This window comes from Gorilla gorilla, chromosome 4 (assembly GCF_029281585.2).
Source record: "Gorilla gorilla gorilla isolate KB3781 chromosome 4, NHGRI_mGorGor1-v2.1_pri, whole genome shotgun sequence".
In the NCBI taxonomy this organism is placed as follows: Eukaryota; Metazoa; Chordata; class Mammalia; order Primates; family Hominidae; genus Gorilla; species Gorilla gorilla.
Genome location: NC_073228.2, coordinates 139932278 through 139951224, shown reverse-complemented (window position 1 = coordinate 139951224; position 18947 = coordinate 139932278). Strand labels below are relative to the sequence as shown.

General features: G+C 48.5%; 1 protein-coding gene across 1 annotated transcript in view; it reads right to left on the bottom strand.

Annotated features, from left to right (window-relative positions):
- Positions 1-18588, bottom strand: part of TGFBI (transforming growth factor beta induced) — a 35008-nt gene extending 16420 nt beyond the window's left edge. The window contains exons 1-6 of the mRNA XM_004042547.4: positions 18219-18588; positions 13567-13665; positions 3301-3365; positions 937-1097; positions 417-581; positions 12-158 (exon numbers count right to left, since the gene is read on the bottom strand). Of these exons, the coding sequence (XP_004042595.1) occupies positions 12-158; positions 417-581; positions 937-1097; positions 3301-3365; positions 13567-13665; positions 18219-18352 (771 nt within the window). The 5' untranslated portion in view covers positions 18353-18588. The remainder of the gene's footprint in view (positions 1-11; positions 159-416; positions 582-936; positions 1098-3300; positions 3366-13566; positions 13666-18218) is intronic.
- Positions 18589-18947: the final 359 nt, after the last annotated feature.

Below are 18947 nucleotides of genomic sequence, written 5' to 3'. Positions count from 1 at the left end.
CAGTCCCTTACCCGAAGGGTCTCAAAGGTGTCCTCGATCTCAATGATCTGCTGGATGTTGTTGGTGATGGTGGAGATGACCTTATCGATGAGGTGCACCACCCCGTTGGTTGCATGGTGGTCGGCTTTCAGCAGCCGGGCACAGTTCACAGTTACAATCTGCCCAGAGAAGCAGCAAGGATGAGCAGTCAACACAACAGAGGCATAGTCCCAAAGCCCCGGGAGGAGAAAACAGTGTTTTCAAACACAGTAGCAGAATGTGGGTTCCACAAGCTGTGGAACAGAGGGCCCAAGGAGAAGCAGGCACAAAGAGGGTGGGTTGTCTACAGTTTAAACCCCAGAAACCAGCCCACACATGGAACAGAAGTGGGTTCCTTATGCACCAAGGGCCATGCAGTATGGCTGGGGATCCCCTACCCCATTAGGATAGTGGTGGATCTGGATGTTGGAATTCTGGTACATAGAGGTGAGGGTCATGCCGTGTTTCAGCTCATCAGTCAGGACTCGCCTGCCCACCATATGGTAGCGGAGGGCATTGAGCAGCTCAATGTTGACATTGCTGACCAGGGAGTCCAGCACTTCCTAGGAGGAAGGACAGGGTGTCAGTTAGGGGCTGCAGACTCTGTGTTTAAGAGATGGGTCCTTGCAACTCTGGGAAACATGTTCTCAGCTCTCGTGAGCCCCGGCCTCTCTTCTGCCAAGGATCCCTCCTCAGGAAGCACCCAAGTCTTTCTGCCCAGTAGGGCACAGGGGGCATTAGACGCAACCTGGTAAGACATATTTTAGCTCAAGTTCCACAGCCTTTTCTAAGGGGTTAAGGAAAAAGCTTCCTGAAACAGTAGGAAATGACTGCAGACTCCCATTCATCATGCCCACCCCTCAGGGAAGTAAGGCAGTTCCCCGTAAGAGTCCCCCGGGCAGACAGAGGTCATCTCACAGCTGGCAAGGAGGCCCAGGCCTCGTTGCTAGGGGCGAAGATGGTGAAGCTGCCGGGCCCCTCCATCTCAGGCCTCAGCTTCTCCGTGCGGTCCGTGTACAGCTGAGTGGTGGTGGATCCAACGACTCCCAGGGTCTCGTAAAGGTTTGAGAGTGGTAGGGCTGCAGGAGCAGAAGACAGAAGGAGGGATGGCCTCTGGGGGTCCAGCCCAACCACACCCTCCCTTCTCTGCCAGAGAGCACGGTACATCTACAGGTGGAGAGGACGAGGAGGCATGTGGGAAAGCCCAAAGACAGGCTGTTTCTGGGGGGCTTAAGGCTTGTTATAGTCTTCTTAAAACAACTCAATAAGTCAAATGCCTGTCTACGTGAACTCAACTAATTGGTGATTTTTAATCATTTTAAACACAGCAGAGCACAGCTCTTGTTCCCAGACATTTAGATAACAGAGGCAGGAATGGACACTGAAAACAGATATCCTAATTACAAACTAGTTTTACAGATTTACCTGTTTATTGAAACTGGTTCCCTAATGGCTTCTATTAGAATAAGAGACTATTATAAATCTCCAAAGTACTGTGTGTATTTGCAGGTAATAAAATGTTATTTCTTAAAGCAGCTTGAAGTTTAGAAGGGGTTTCTCAGACCTTATAAGACCAAAATGAGTTTCATGTTCATTTGTTTTTGTTTCTTAGACCAAAATGAGCTTAATATTCATTTTGAAGGGTCTGAAATTAGGGTTCAGAGGTTGAGCTCCCCTTCTAAGGTCAATCTTCTTTTCCCATCCCATTTCCCCACCTGTACCTCCACTTGAGTCAGTACCTCCATGGCCCCACCCGCACCAACCTCTCCCATCACATACTCTAGGAACCTTGGAACCAACCAAATTGCCCTCCTTCCTGTTATGTCTCAGTCTCACGATTTATTTATTTATTTATTTATTTTTGAGATGGAGTTTTGCTCTTCTTGCCCAGGCTGGAGTGCAACGGCCCTATCTCGGCTCACTGCAACCTCCACCTCCTGGATACAAGCGATTCTCCTGCCTCAGCCTCCTGAGTAGCTGGGATTATAGGCGCCCACCACCACACCCAGCTAATTTTTTTGTATTTTTAGTAGAGACAGAGTTTCACTATGTTAGCCAGGCTGATCTCAAACTCCTGACCTCAGTTGATCCACCTGCCTTGGCCTCCCAAAGTGCTAGGATTACAGGCGTGAGCCACCGCGCCCAGCCCAGTCTCACAATCTTTAAGAGACAAGGTCTCACTATGTTGCACGGGCTGCTGGTCTCGAATTCTCGGCTCAGGTGATCCTCCCACCTTGGCCTCCCAAAGTGCTGGAATCAAAGGCATGAGCCACTGAGCCTGGCCTCAGTCTCACATTCTTAACTAAAAAAATAGCCAATACAGTTGGCCCTTCATATCTGTGGGTTCTTCACCCACAGATTCAACTAAACATGGACCAAAAATATTTTTGAAATACAATAAAAGATAATACAAAAATTTAAAAGAGGGTGTAACTACTTACATAGGATTTACATTATATTTGGTATTATAAGTAATCTTGAGATGATTTAAAGTATATGGAAGAATATGCATAGATTACATGCAAATACTATACCACTTTATATCAGGGACTTGAACATCTGAGGATATGGCATCCTAGAATGGGTCCTAGAATCAATCCCCCGCAGATACCAAAAGATGACTCTATTTCAAAATTAAAACAAAATACTAACTCCCCTGTACAGTCACTTGTGTGTAGCACTAAAAGAAAGGCTCTAATAAAATTCACAGGTGCCATGCTGTGTTTCGCCCAGTGCAACCATTTGTGGGACTCTTTGCTGACTCTGGGTGAGCCCACCTGGCCTATGGCTCTTCTCCCTACCGAACTCCAAAAGGCCAAGTTTAGACACAGAGGGAGATGGGGACAGCTTGGGGTTGCCAGCCCACCAGTGACCCCCTCCTCCCACATCCCATCGGCTCTCTAGCAGAGCTGATCGGAAACTGATGGGCTATCAGGCTGACCCTGCTGGATGTGTTTAGAATCACTCCCAGCCAGAGGCAGAGGCCAAGAGCCTGAGTCTGAGCCTGTGCCTGCTGGGAAGGGCATGGACAGGCCACAGTTGGAGTCTACTCCACCAGTGTGGTAAGGAGGCCAGAAGGAGCAGCTCAGAAAATGCACTGTTTCCAGCTTCCATTCCTCAGCCCCTTGCATAGAGCCTGGGGCCAGTGGGCACGTGGGGAGAATGCCATGTCCTTGTGCCACTGCCCCCATTCACACTCTGCTGCCTTTTATGTGGGTACTCCTCTCTCCCACCATTCCCTTCCACCCACACCAACAGGCAAGGCCTGGAGGATTCATTCACCTGCTGGACAGCCCTTCTCCCCAGGGACCTTTTCATATCCAGGACAGCACTCGTAGCTGATGACTCTGTAACAAGACAACCATACATTGTGTTAGGCAGGGCTTCACTGTTCCTCACAGGTCATCTGGCCCTTCTCCACTAAGTTGCCTCCACAGCCAAGGAAAAGGAATGGTGGGTGAAACATTCTCCTCTTAGGAGTCATTTGCTAAGTCATAGGTCTGCCTTTCCTGAGCAAGGAGAGTCTCACTCCTCCTCTGCTCTGTAGAATGCTCCTGGCGGCTGCCAACACCTACAGCCAACCAACTGGGAGAACAGAGGACTCTGGCAGCCTAGTCAATGTTGTGACTAGAAAACGTAATGCACCAAGGATTTTATCTCAACATTATTCACAGGAAAGCCGATGGTGAGTGTTCCTGAAAGGGAACAGGAAGGAATAGAAAGAGCCCTGCACCAGCTCTGGCTCTGAGTCTGTCACTGACCAGCTGGGCCATCCTCAGCCAATTTCATCATCTCTCTGGGTCTCAGTTTCCTCATCTGTAAAACACATATGTGTATCAGGCAGTGGTCATTAAATCTCTCATGATTTTCTAGTTCTCTGATTGAATAGCCAAAGAGGGGAATATATATACAATCATCAAGTTTTTCTCTGTCTTCACAATCAAATTTTCAACTTTAAAATTAAAACAAAGCTCCTCTTACAAAGATACTTACTTTTTATTTTTTAAATAAAAAAAGTAATCAATAAGAACTTTTGTTTTCTGGTTTGAAATTGAAAATATACAAACATTGACCACTGTCTGGAGATCTGAAATACACAGCTTTAATGAACCAATATTCTGGGGACGCCTAAAACACTGAGAATTTCAAATAATATTGCAAGGAAGGAAGTGTTCTGAAAGCCCACACCTAAGAAAGACTTGCTTAAAACCAAATCCCCAGGTTCTGCTGAAGGCTACCCTGTACCTTCGGTGGAGTGAGCACGACCTCTACTCAACAGGCCTGGAACCAAATGCAAACAGCCAGTCCTTCCCTTTCCTTTCTTCTATATGAATATGCCCTTTGAGACAGGAAAGGACTCAGACTTTAATTGCAGCGGGTTTTACCGCAGAACTGCTCACTGTGGGACTCTCAAAGGACGTTTAACGACATCACCAGGAAAGAAACAGGCCGACTGGAAGAAATACAGGCTTTAGGGCTCTGGAGGGGCCTCTGGAAGGTGTTCTCAGTGTGCCCAGGAAATCCTGCTCTTGTTCATTTAAATGGAGTCGTCTCAGGGAAGACTTAGTTAAGCGAAGATGAAGCCTGATTCATCTGCTCTCCAGGGGGTGTTTCAGAGACAGATCAGCTAAGATGCTCAGGTGGCCAGGGAGTTGCAGCTGTCACTTTGCTAGAAATGGGCTCCCAGGAAATGACTGAGGAGTGACAAGCTATGCACATTCTTTTTTTTTCCTGTTCGCTTCCTCCTCCTTCCTTCCTCTTTTGTTTTTTTCTCCAGTCCTCCTTCCATCCTGTTTCTTTCTAACCTTTCATCCCTGAACTTATAAGGGCTAAACAGGCTATTGTCTTGGGACTGATCTTGATTGACTCACAATTTTATCTTCAGAAACTAAAGTCATCCTCTGCAACTAAAGTAAGATTTGATTGACACACTTTCAAAGGTGGTGTGGTGTAAGAGAAACAGTGCTAGAATCAGGAGATTTGGCTTGTGATCCATCAGTAACTAGCAGGGTGAACTTGAAAGTCCATTTCTCTCTCTGGTCTCAGTTTCTTGGTCTATGAAATGGGGTGAAGTTAAACTAGATGATTTTAAAAGTTACTTGCAATCTCACACTCACGATTCTAGTCCATATTTCTAGAAGACAGAGAAGAACTGTCTGCCAACTTTTCCCAGCTAAATCCAGGGAGAGCTCCAAGCCTTGAACCCATAGGACTAGGGATGCATATGCATGGGATATGCATGGGATTCTAGGCTTTCTGTGATAAATTCCAGGGCTGTATTACTGGGGCTGGGATGTGGGATTAGGTCAAGTCCCCCCAAACTTAGTTTCTTTCCTAAAGCATCTGTGTGAAAATCCATGGAGTTGCTGAAGCAGAGTTGGAGGAACAGTGTTATCCTCAAAGTCCTCATGTCAGGGCCCCCTGTGCACACGGGTGCAGTACTCTCTATGGCATGGAGCCCCTGGGCAAGCTGGCCAAAGACTCTTTTTCTATATTGTTGGCTTCTGAGTTCCATCCCCAAAATACCGCAAGGGAGCTGAACAGCTCAAGTGGCCTCACCAGGATTTCATTGAGGACAAAAGAAAACCAACTCCTCAAATATTAACTCATTGGTTCCTGTGGCTAGGTGTGTGTGTATGCTGAGGGGTGTGTAAAGAAAGACACCAGGAGAAATGGAGGTTGGGGGTTTAGGAGGAAGGGATAGATCTAAGCAGAAAAGTCTCAGCTTGGAGTAGAGTAACTCAGGATAGAATCAGAAAGAAAGCTGTAAGTGTTCTGAGGGGTGAAGGAGTTTCTTAAGGTCATAGATAGGTAGTAACAGACCTAGGACTCTTGCTGCATTCCATCAAGTCCAATCCTTTTTCCACTGCTCTTGAAAATGCACATGTTTGGAGGATAGCAGACAGATTTGGAAAGTCTGACATCTAGAAGACACAGGGGGTGTCTCCAAAGTGATCAAGGCTAGCCCTTGTCAGCACTCACTGTTCCTCTCCATGTGGTCTTTCAGCACCCATGTCCCACAGTGGCTGGACTACACTCTACTGTCACACATGGATGGCTTATGCAGCACATGCCCCACAACCAAGGCTCAGTCCCTCAGGCCACTGAGTCTTCTCGTGCCAAGGGCTTTTTCCTGGTTAACCGAGTGTGGCTTTCAGCCAGGAAGCTCTCTCTTAATCCTCTTGCCTTCCTGCTGCCCAGTCTGGCATCTCTGTCACTCTCTAGGTGTGCAGGGGTTAGCCACGCCTTCAGCCCCAGTGCAGCAGCCTGTGGGCTGGGAAGGTGTCAAAGCTGGCAGTCCACCTGCCTCCAACTGCCCCAACAAATTAACTCTTTTCTGAACTGGTCTGCATGGCCCCAGAGCAGCAGAGAGCAGCTGTGAATCGAAGGCTGAGAAGATTTCAGGCAACTTTGACCAAAATTTTCTGGGCTGGCAGTGGCCTGCTCCACTCTCCTTATACTCAGCTCAGTGTGCCACGCTCCCTGGCCCTGGTCCCAGGCAGAACACAGATGCTGTGGTTGGATGGGCTGGGAGCAATCACAGAGGCATGGGTCTGATGCCATTCCTCCAGGATGAACATAGGAAAGGATGGAAACAATAGGGGGCTTCCCAGCCGTAGCCCCCCAGTTCCTAGGCTTCCCTGCATAGAAAAGACCAATCTGTGGGTTTCTGAATCTAATCTCATCAGCCAAAGCTGTTCTGATTAAAGGCTTCAGGCTTCTCCTCAGCCAGACACAGTCTAATAAAGAAAAACCTCAGGTCAGAAAAAGCAGATCCCTTAGGACGCGGTCCCCAACCTTTTTGGCACCAGGGATCAGTTTCGTGGTAGACAATATTTCCCCAGATGGTGGCAGGGGGAAGGGGTGGTTTTGGTATGAAACTCTTCCATCTCAGACCATCAGGCATTAGATTCTCATAAGGAACGCACAAGCTAGATCCCTTACATGCACAGTTCACAATAGTATTCGGACTGCTATGAGAATCTAATGCCACTGCTGATCTGACAGGAGGCGGAGCTCAGGCAGTAATGCTCGCTCCCTGCCACTCAACTCCTGCTGTGTGGCCTGGTTCCTAACAGGTCACAGACTAGTACTGGGAAGGTGCCTAAATTAGGGAAGGCACCTAATTTAGAAGAAAATTTCAAGGAGGGTGCAAAGAGATAATGTCAACCCAAAGTCTATGTGTAGGGATGTCTGGGAGGCTCTCCACCAGTCCCTTCTAACATTTTTACTCAAGATTGGATAGAGAGAAGTACTGAGATTTCTCTCCCTAAAATAAGTTTCCAAGAAGTTAATATAATTTAAAACAACCACTGCACTTCACGGATTTGGCCGGCTGCTCTGGCCGTAAATGCCTGGGGATTAATTATACTCGAGAAGTCATTGGAGCAAGGAATGGCCCTGTAGGCCAGTCACCTGTGACTGAAGGTAAACCATACAGGGCATCATAGTTTCCGAGAGGAATGGCAGAGCAAACACAGACCCATAACGTCTAGACATCTGACATGGCCCATGGACTGCTTGCCTGGGATGGTTTGCTTTCCGCCCTCCTGGTCTTGGAAACACAGCTGAGCTGATTCTAAAGCCTCCCAATAGAAAATCATGGCTTGCTTTAACCTACTGTCTATCAACAAAGGCCTCAACCACTACAGCCCTCACCAGGGGCCAGCCTGGTTGGTGACGAGGACAGAGTCTTCAGAATGTGGATGTACTTTATTTGTGGCAATCTGTATGCAGCATGTGAGGGCATTTTGGGCAATCCTGGAGGCTGACTGTGTCTCCTCAGTTCCCAAGCTCCTTGTCTGATGAGCAGTCTTGGGGATCCCCTTTACAGCAGGGGGTGAGCAACCTGGAGAAGGTTGATGACCCTGAGACAAAGGCATCCTTCTCTGATGCTGAGGAGGCCTTGTCTCTGGGACACACAGCCACAGGTTTGAGGCTGTAGACAGAGACCTGGGGCAGTTTAGCCAGATCCTACAGGCCTGCTCACTTGTTCACCTCCCAAGTCGCTGACACTAACTGCCAGGCTTGATACCCCCTGGGGGCAGCAAAGGGAAGTGGACAGACCTCCTCAGCTTACCAGTGAATGACTTTGACCAGGTTGCATAAAAGTCTTTTGAGCCTGTCTCCTCATCTGTAAATGGGCTAATAATCATATTTATCTCATAGTGTGATTGTGAGAATTGAATGAACTTACATATGAGAAGCACTTAACAGATGCTTACTGTTTACTAAGTGGTCAGTTGTGAAGCTTCTAAAGAAACTCCAGGTATAAACCTTAAAGTTGAAGCTATGTTAATATCTTCATTGAAAGCAATGCCCTACATGAGACCATTGATAAAAGTACATTGAAATAAAGAAAAATGCATCTATAACTCAACAAATAAGGCCCGTGTTGGCTTCCCATTGCTTTCTGTGACAAATTACCACAAATTTAGTGGCTTGAGATCATATGCAAATTATCTTACAATTCCAGAGGCTAGAGTCAGAAATCAGCCTTATGGGGTTAAAATCAAAGGCTGCATTCCTCACAGAGGCTGTAGGGAAGAATCCATTGCTTGTCCTTTCCAGCTTTGAGAAGCTGCCTGCATTCCTTGGCTTGTGGTTGCATCACTCAAATGTCAGCTTTCATCATCACGTTGCCTTCTCTGACTCTGATTCCACTGCCTCCCTCTTTTTTTTTTTTTTTTTTTGAGATGGAGTCTTGCTCTGCTGCCCAGGCTGGAGGGCAGTGGTGCAATCTCAACTCACTGCAACCTCCGCCTCCTGGGTTCAAGCAATTCTCCCGCCTCAGCCTCCTGAGTAGCTGGGATTACAGGTGTGTACCACCATGCCTGGCTAATTTTTGTATTTTCTTTTTACTAGAGGGGGAGTTTCACCATGTTGGTCAGGCTGGTCTCGAACTCCTGTCCTCGTGACCCGCTCACCTCAGTTTCCCAAAGTGCTGGGATTACAGGCGTGAGCCACCATGCACAGCCTGCCTCCCTCTTTTAAGTACTCTGATGATTATATTAGACTCATCAAATAATCCTGGATAATCTCTCCCTCTTATGATCCTTAATTTAATCACACCTGCAAAGTCTCTTTTTCCAGTAAGGGAATATATTTACAGGATTAGAGATTAGGATGTGGACATTTTTGGGAGGTCATGTTTCTACCTACCACAGGGTCTTACCCCAGGTGGCACATAGGTTCATGTAAATACCCAACAGAATAAAATTCCTTGTCAGCTAGTCAGCCTCCTAGTTTACAGAATGGGACAGAACCCTCAGGAAACACTGCCCAACAGAGGCGTTTGGTCGATCTCTGCTGTTTGGTGTATGTCCAATCTCAGTGCCCCCAGAGCAGATTATTCAAGAGATCCCAGCTGGCTGCACAGGGATATGAAACAGGAAAGGAGGCACTAGTATGGGTCTGGGGTCTGCTTGGATGACTTCTCACCATCTTCTTTTTTTTCCTCTTGGGACCAAGGTTGTGGGATATAAGGGAGGAAAAGGACAGCTCTTCTTCACCTTCACGTCAGCTGTCCCCGGTGCCCTGCCCAGAAGGACACCTACTGAAAAAGCCCTGCCAGCTGATGGAAAAGCTCGACCATGCACCAGCTGATCTCTTTAAAAGTTAAATCTTTAAGCATTAATGCAGTGCTGAAGGAGTATTAATATTTTTGCCCCTGGGCAAAGGAACACTTGCTACTAGAGAAACAGGAGTGCTCTGCCAGCTCATCTTGGCTCCAGAGAAGGGCTTCGCACTTGTGAAATGTGTTGCTCGTGAAACAATTTCAAGACTTTTGGAATGAATAGCTGCCACCCATACCCGCTAGCTCCTCCACCAGCCCTCCCTATGCCACGTTTATGATGTCTGAGCTCCTGCTATGACTATTCCAGTCCCATGATGTCAACTTGGACTTGGCTGTTAAATAGGCCTCCTCTCCCTGGGGCTAGCACAAAGGAAGCCTGTCGAGAGGCAGCCAGGCTTCCTGACCACAATTTCCTGCACCTTTGCTCAAAGTGCCACACGTAAAAAATTTTATGGCTACTAATCAAACCAGGGCCTGAAATCACAGACGGGGATGCTGACTGTCTGCTCCCCACAGCCCTCTTTGTTTGATTAGCCATTGTATCACTCCGGTGCTATTTAGGATCTGAAATAAATGCTAAAGTGAATTTCCGAACAATAAAATTCACAATAACAGCCACTAAATAGGGACCCACTGGTAACCACTTCCTGTAATAAAGTCCACATGTCAGCTTGACGCATTGCACCAGAGACTCAGGCCCTTCTCTCTTTGTAAATGCAGAAAAGCTTTTGTGTGCAGGCAACAGAGCTTCACCTGATGATAGCAGTGGAGTCTGGGGCCTCACAAAAGCAGGCAGGTGGCTCCAGGCTCCTGTCTCACCAGGTCGGCTCCTGTATCTCTGTGTGACCTCTCACCATAAAGTCTTCCCCTGTATGCTTGGTACCCGTTGTCTGCTTCCAAGGTGAAATTCTCCTTCTGGTTTCGGGACCCTTGACAACCTGAGCTGCCTCCTCCCCCATGATACTTTACTCCTTTTCATCCCAACATACACCTCTGCTCCAGCCTCCTTCTCTGGAGTTTGCTGAGAAAATTTCAACTGTCTACGGACCTCATGCAGAGACAGTCCTTTTTGCCCCAACCACTACTGTGCTCCCATTTCCCAGTCTGCTCCTCACTCAACTAAAGGCATCTAGGGACCTACTTTCCCCAGGATAACATCAACTCCAGCCAGCACAGTCCTCTCCCCTTCCCACCTGACCACCCATGGCACTGAATTCTGACCATATGGTGGTCAGACAGTAGCCTCCTCACTGCTCTTGGTCTCAGGTACACAGGAGCCCTGCCAAGCCACTCGTACTGAGCTCTCTACAAGAACAGAGATGGGTTCCACCTCTTCCTCTCTCTGAGTTCTCTGGATCTTTTCCAGGGCAGCTCTACCTTCCTAATACTACATGTAATGTTCCAGGAAGGGCCTCTCTTGTCCTAGAAGTTTTATATCAAATAATATTTTTCTATCTTCATTTTCTCTCTTTGAAGTTGCCCAAAGCAGTGGCCACAAATTCAAGAGTTGAATGTAAATGTCATATCCTTCTGGCTTTGTGAGACTAGGCCAACAGCTGGGACTGGGCATCGGGCTTTGCCTGAGTCCACTCTGAACCCCATCTCCCCACCTCATCCAGACATTTCTTCCTTTTCCTAGAGGACTCCCCTTGTGTTCACTGGGTAAGGGAGCTGTGCCACCACATCGCAACATTATCATATCCAAACCTGCCCCCGAGGGGATGACCTGCTCATCAGGAACATTTTGGCAACACACAGCTCTGTTGCTTGTGCCTTGTCCTGGCACACAAAGATACAGGTACAAGAGCCAAGGCGGCTCATCATTGACAGTACTGTCAGCCTGGACACTGATAGGGGATGTTATCGAGCTATTGTTAACTAGCTGGGCAAATGTTTCCGTCCAGCGGCACCCCCGAAACAGTGTGGCAGATGCTACCTTGTAGCCAGCTTGTCATCATAAATGGGTCTCCATTTTCAGAGAAACTTGAACTAACAAAACAGATGGCCCTCTGAAGCCCAGGGCTCTTGAGATATAGAAGAGTTGTTTGCTTGGCACTAGCACTCTGGTCACCTTCCAAGAAGCAATTAGGTGAGGCCTGGCTTTGTGTTTAATTAAGTAATTAATTTGAGTAGATAATATACGCACATGGGAAAAAAATCAATCAGTACTAAAGGTTTTCTTTTCTTTTTTTTTTTTTTTTTTTGAGACGGTGTCTCACTCTGTCACCCAGGCTGGACTGCAGTGGCACGATCTTGGCTCACTGCAAGCTCCACCTCCCAGGTTCACGCCATTCTCCTGCCTCAGCCTCCCGAGTAGCTGGGACTACAGATGCCCGCCACCACGCCCGCTAATATTTTTGTATTTTTTTAGTAGAGACAGGGTTTCACCATGTTAGCCAGGATGGTCTCTGTCTCCTGACCATGTGATCCACCCACCTTGGCCTCCCAAAGTGTTGGGATTACAGGCGTGAGCCACTGCGCCCGGCCCATCTTTTTTCTTATTTTTTAAGTCAGGCATCCTGGAAGAATGGGTGGTGTATGATTTGCATAGTCTCCTTTTGCTCATAGCAGCAAGAATATCGCTGGGTGTCTGTTAGCTGAATCTTGGCAGTGTGTCCTCCTAGCTCACTCAACTTTTAGCTTGCAGGCTGGGCTGTCAATCAGGCATGGAGAAAGCTGCCATGGACCTGCCCTGGACAGGCTCCCAGGGACTGCTGGTATCTCCCCCGCTGTGCCATGAATCCCAACTTCCCTCAATTCATATTAGGATTGCTAATTGCCTAACATAATCAGGGTCACACATTGGGATATTTATTTCCACATACAGTTTAAGGAAAGAGCATTTTCTCTTCTTTCAGTTGGCTATTAAATTGGAGGAGATGTCTGCTCAAAAGCAATGTCACAACAATAAACTTAAAAATCCCTAACATTGAAAAGTGCTTAAGAGAGTGGCTTAGAGTTTCTTAATCATCCCATTATGTATGGAGACAGGAGGAAGGTCAGGCCTTCACAAGTGGCTCAGGAGATTTGTCACACACATCTTCCTAGCTATAGGAGACAGCCAGCTTTGAGATCTGTTGACAGTGCCAAAACAGATTAGGTTTCCCCAGAATTGTTAGAACATGCACCTAATTCCACCAGGGAGCTGGGCAGTGGGGTAAAAGCCGCCTCCCTCCTTGCTGAAACAGACATCAACAAGCCCTATTGTAACCACACTGGTCCACACCCCGTTGGCACTCTTACTTCTGTTTGTGTGGTCTAGATTTGCAAATCTAGGGTGATAATAATAATAGTAGCTAGCATTTATTGAGCACTGATATGTGCCAGGCACCATATTCAGTCTCTTATGTACATTATTTCATTCAATCCTTGTAACAACCCCATAAGGTGGGTCCTTTTGTTATACGAACTTTTCAGGTAAAGCAATGGAGGGTTCTAAAGATGAATCGACTGGCCTAGGTAGAGCTAGGGTTTGAATGAGGAAGTCTGTACAAATATTATATGCTATGCTGTCTCATAATCTGCATATGTTTAGTGCTCTAAGTCTTTTTGGGGTGTTTACCTTAGGACTGTAAGATAGGGATGGCATTCTTTAGTACAGATTCACCAATGGGCTTTCTTTTCCAGAGTCACATGCTGGTGGCTTCTCCACTGCATATCTGTATTATTTTATGAGGATTGAGAAACACACACACACACACACACACACACGCAGTGTTTCATGTTTCTTGCAAACCCAAACCAGCCCTGAAAAAGGTCTTCAAGTCTTGTCAGCAGCCTTAAAAATGCAAAACAAAATTGGCCAGCTTCCTAAAAATGCCACTCCCTAGCATGCAGGTCCCAGACAGGTTCGCACATGCATCTTCATGGCTTTTTAGGCAACCTGACCTTCTAGAAGGCTGGCCCAGGCCCTGGGGAACCGCAGCCAGCGTGCATACAGCTTGGTCTCCTGGCTGGTTACAGATACTCACGTTGATTTGCCACAGATTTTCCTTTGGTACCACTGCTTGCAGTTGGTGAAGTACTTCCTATTAGTGCCAATAACCTTCTGCACAGCACACACGTTGGGGCTGAAAACAAAAGCAGCAGAATTAGGAAGATGATCAGCACGTCCACCCCACTTTAATGACTCCTATCATGTTTGCCTCCTTGGGTCACTGGAACTTTCTAGAGATAGAGGAGAGAGTCATTTCAGTCTTGGTACTGGGGATATCTTGGGTTTAGACTTTGGTTCTGTTTACCTAGATTCCCATCAGCTCCCATGAAAGCTTCCCCTGCAAAAATTGTTAAAATCTCTCTTACATACTGATGTAACTTCATGTACGTATACTTCTTTGACATGGGCAATTGATAAGTGTAAACAAAAGCATCTCTCAGGCAGCTCTCCATACAGACATGCTCTGCATGCCTGGACCAGCTGCTTGGCTCCCAAAGACAAGCCATTGTTACTGTCTATCCTATAAACCAGAGGCTTTATAGCTGGTTTAAACCATGGCTGGTTGCTCTCAGGACCCTGATAGGGGATGCTCTCCCATTTAACTCTCAGTTGTTCATTACTTAGATTCCAGCTCAAGTCCCACTTCCCCCAGGAGCCTTTCTCCAATGTCCCAGATGACATGCTGCTTCCCATCCTCTGACAGTGGATACGGTCCTTATTTGATGTTGGGTTCCAAACAGAATTCCTGTAAGTGATGCGGGGAGGTGGGGGGTGTCTCTTCTCTGCATCTAACACTCAACAGAACCTTGAGGACAAGTGTTCTGCCTTGTTCTGTTGTTCACATTCTAGATGGGGCCTAGCATCCAGGCAGGGTGTAGAAGGAGCACGAAATGAACTTGTTGAAAATACTGCTCCCCAAACTACCCAGATCCAAAGAATCCTCAGGGACCCTGTGAAAAAGCAGAGTGTAAATGTCTGGGGGTTCTGCTAAGAAGCCTTTTCCAGAACCACAGGATTTTGGTTTTGCGTGTTTTTTTCAAGTATACCAAGTCCTGACCCAAACTGCGCTCAGGCCAGGTGATTGTGAAAGCTTCATTAGGAGCCCCTAGGTAAAGGAAGCTGCTGTGCTACATGGTCAGTCAGGAGAGGGTTGATCTTCCTGAGCCAGAGGCAGGCATGCATCTGACTGAATCACAAGTCAGAGGAAAGCAAATAAAACGAACAATACTGAGGGCTTTCACAAGACCTCCAAGCTCAGAGAACTTCAGGTATCACCCAAAGGATGAAGTATTTCTTTAACATCAATTTCCCTGTTACTTTAAGAATGCCATCCACAGACATCACTTGATGTGCAGCATATTTGTTAAGAAGACACCAATATTGCAGTAAAAACTACACCTACTGTCCCCATTATGATTCCTCTGCAGGAACTTGAACAATTCTCAAATATTCAGAGTCAGGCTTTCGGGTGGGAGTCCATTCTGCCCCTTCATTTCTCTGCCCTGTCTCTTCTGCGGTGATATGACTGTCACCTCTTGGCCAGTTTTTTGTTCAACAGGTGAAAGTGAGTGGGCCCAGGAGGGACAATGAGCATTAGTGAATCCATGTAAGGATCTAGGGGCAAGAGAAGTGAAGGCTGGAGAAGGGACCACAGCCAGCAGAGGCCCATGCCTCCCTAGTCCTAGCTGGGGCTGACCAAATCCTCCAGATTTCTGAATACCTGGTTTCTGTTTGCTGCCTAGGATTCACAGGTTAGACAGTCCCTGAATAACCCCTGAAGAGTCCTTGCTGGCCATACTCCAGCCCCCGGTCCTATTTATTGTTACAGAATCCCAGAAGCTCTTCAATCTGATCAAGCAGGAAACAATTACTGTCAATGAATTCCCTGCCACTTTCCGTAGGCGTCTGGCGAATCTTCAGTGAGTCTCTTGTGGATGTGGCTCCAAAATTCCTTTGCTGAATGTTTCCACTGCTGCTGTCCTTGTGGCAGCAGCAGAGGCTGGGGGCAGCTGTGACCCTCTCCTTCTCACATCGGGGAGTGTGGGTGGGCTGTGTACATAGGAAATTCATGCTGAAGCTTAATTGAAATGAGCAAGTTGCTTCTGGGCCTCAAGAATAACAGCATTGATGTTCAGCTTAGATTTGAAAACCAAGTGCTTCAGGAAATTCAGTTCAGTTTTTGGTGGTTGATGTTTGGAAGTGTGATTGTATTTTTACTTCTCTTTCAGTATTATTTTTCCCCTTCCCTATAGCAACACAGATATAGCTGGGAGTCAAGAGACCACATCACAGTTATTACTCTCCCAACAGCATTCTGTGTCTGAACTAAGTCACTCTCTACCTCACTAAGCTGCAGTTTCACCTCCTGTAAAATGGGAACATGAACAGTAGATCTCACTGTGTTGTGGTGAGGTCGAAAGCAAAAGCGGCAATCAAGTGCTGCGCACAAGCAAGGCACAGCTGTTATTTCTTCCTTCATATCAGGCAGCACGCTACAATTCCTTAAAATAGCAAAGTTTTCCTTCCCTTTCTAACAGTTTTCACTTTGAATGAAAGGCTGGAGCTAGAACAATGTTATCCATTTGCACAAGGCGCCACAGCCCTGTGTGCCAGGCCAGGCAGCCCTGTGGAATTAACAGGGACAGTTAGATCAGAGTAAATACAACTGTGCCTGCAACCATTTTGCCATGGTTCATGTGCCTGTGCATCCAGATTCTACTGGGACAGGGGTGCTCCTGTGACTTCTTAGATTACTCTGCCCATCACAGATTACAATAGGCCTTTCCAGCTGTGCTGCAGGAAGCTAATTAGGAGGCTTTGCCTGCAGGGGTATGGTGGGGAAGTTGATCTAATATCTGGAACTCATAATCAAGAGCATCTGCATTTAAGAAAAAAACCCTATTTTCCAGCTGGTCAGCACTCTTCTGGGCTCTGAAGGGAAAGAGGTTTGCTATAAAGATGGCTCTTGATGGAAAGCCCTCAATACCTTTGAGGATCCTTCACTGTGGCTGTGCAGAGAGATGCCCTTACAGGTGACACTGTTGCAGGGCATGCTATAAGGATCTTCTCCTGACTTAGTGGCAAAGATACAGAAGAAATAGAACCCTCCCAGGCAAATTGAGGCACCCAAACATAACACAATTCATTGGCAGGAAAGGCAGAGAGACCAACGGAGAGGTGGGCAGAGATAATAAAAATGCCAGGTGCTTGCATTTTGATGTTGAGGCCTCATATCCCTCTCGTCTTTCTGACATCCCCCCTCACTCTATTCTGCACACTGCCCAAGTCAAAGATGATTCTCCCACTTCCAGAAAGACCCCAGGATATCCCCAGTATTCTCCTCTTTCCAGGAGGGTGTTGAGGCTGCAGCCGGGCCTGGTTTGATTTCACTCTGCAGGGTGGCCAGATGTGCTCCCAGCAGGCCGTCTCCACCAGAGCCCCAAACTCCTGAAAGGCCTAGATCATAAAGCCACAAGTAGAGGAAACAAGAGCAACTATGCCCTACAAGGGGCAGCCTGCACCCATACCCAGAGCACTCCTAGTGCAAGGAGCCAAGACTGTCAGGGCCTGTGAAGTCAACTCTATCACCCCCAACAATGAGTTCTGATTTGAGCACAGATCTGCCCAGTCTCTTGGAGGTTTGGGCATTGCTTGTGGGTGTGAATGCTAGACCCTGATGGTATTTAGGCTTCCTCTGAGGAGTCACTACAAGATTCTACTCATATATAGTTTTACCTAGTTATGAAAAAGAAGTTGGTGCAACCAGGTAGGCTGGAAGCTGCAGCAAAGCCTGGGTATTTGTGACGCAGGTATGGCCTGGTTTTTGAGGTAGAAATGTTGCCTGCCTCTGCCTGGGTCAGTATTAGGGCCACTATCAGACCAGACCTTCTGCTTGAGTTTGTCTCCTGAAGCCAACACATCTTCAGGGTCTCAAAGGAATTCCTGAAATGATAGTGTCCTACATTTACAAACCCAGCTATTACTTTAAGACGGACTCCAATCCTGGCTCCAGTGCACTCTTCAGGACTGTGGGAAAGTGGAACCACTCAGGACTCAGTTTCCCCATTTGAACAGTGTGTGTGAGGGCCCAGTGCATTCTCCTGCTCTTCATCGGGCAGGACAAGAAGTGCCACATTGCCCTTGCTGTACCCAGAGAGCAGTGTCGGGTGCTAGCAGTGTCTGAGTGCAGGGCCTGGCCAGGAGCACAGGAGCCTGGGGCACCTTAGATGCTGCCACCGTGTGTGGCCCAGGTTCTTGTCTGGAGTCGCTGGCCGGGGGCCTGGCTGGGTTGGAATAGGTGTACTGCTGGGTAGGCTTTGCCCTTGGCACCTTCCCACTGTGATTATGGCCAAAGAGTTGCCATTTCCCCCTTTCTGCAGTGGCTGGGAGGAGAAGCTGAAAGCGCTGTCCGTCTCAGGCTCTTGGCCTGAGTCGAAGGTCTCTGGTCGGCTTCCCCACTCCCTTCTACAAAGCGGCGGCCTCCCGCTTTCCCTCCATGGTCCTCCACCTCCCTCCCTCTCTCCTTCCACCGCGTGCAGGGCTGGTGTCCGAGCGCTCCACGCTGCAGGTTTTTAGTTCGTGCTTTGTCCCCTGCGCCCCCAGCCCAGTTCAATGCCCCCAGCGGCTTGCGCTCCGAGCCCCGACTACCTGACCCTCCGCGGCCCCTGGCCAGGCGGCTCGGCTTACCCGTGCTGGCGGCCCCGGAGCCTGCTGTGCTGCAGCACCAGCTGGTAGGGCGACTTGGCGGGACCCGCCAGGGTGGCGGCGGGGCCCAGGGCCAGAGCCAGGGCGAGGGCCAGCAGCCGCACGAAGAGCGCCATGGAGCGGGACGACGCGCACCGAGTGAGCTAGCGACCGACGGGCAAGCGGGCGGCTCCAGGGAAGTGAGAGCGCCTCCGCCGCCCGGGCCAGGTTAAGTAAGCTGCGAGCGGGAGGGAGCGGACGCCAGGGGCGGGGAAGCTGGGCCGGCCCGTGCAAGGAGGGCGGGCCGCCTGGCGCCTCCCAACCCGCGCGCACCCGGCTGCCCTGGGCACCCACCCGCTCTCGCACTGTGCCCGTGCTCAGTTTTCCCAGCCCTTGCCCTCACTGCCAGCCCTCCCTCCCTCTCTCCCTCGCCACAGTCTTCCTCAAACCAAGGGTATAGGTCCCTTAGGCCTCCTGTGGCTGCTTCCAAATGGAGACCTTGGGACTGAGGGACAGCTGTCTCTGGGGCTTCGGTCCTACATGCTGGGGGCCCGAAGATTCCCTCACTGATCTTGAGGCTACAAAACACTGCAGGGAGGGGTGAGGGGAGGCAGTGCTGATTCCCAGAACACCATGGCCCATCAGACTTGTTTCTGCACCCCAGGAGCTGACCCCCTCCCCAGCTCCTCAATCTCTAATCCCTCCACCCCCACCCCACCTGTCATGCTCATT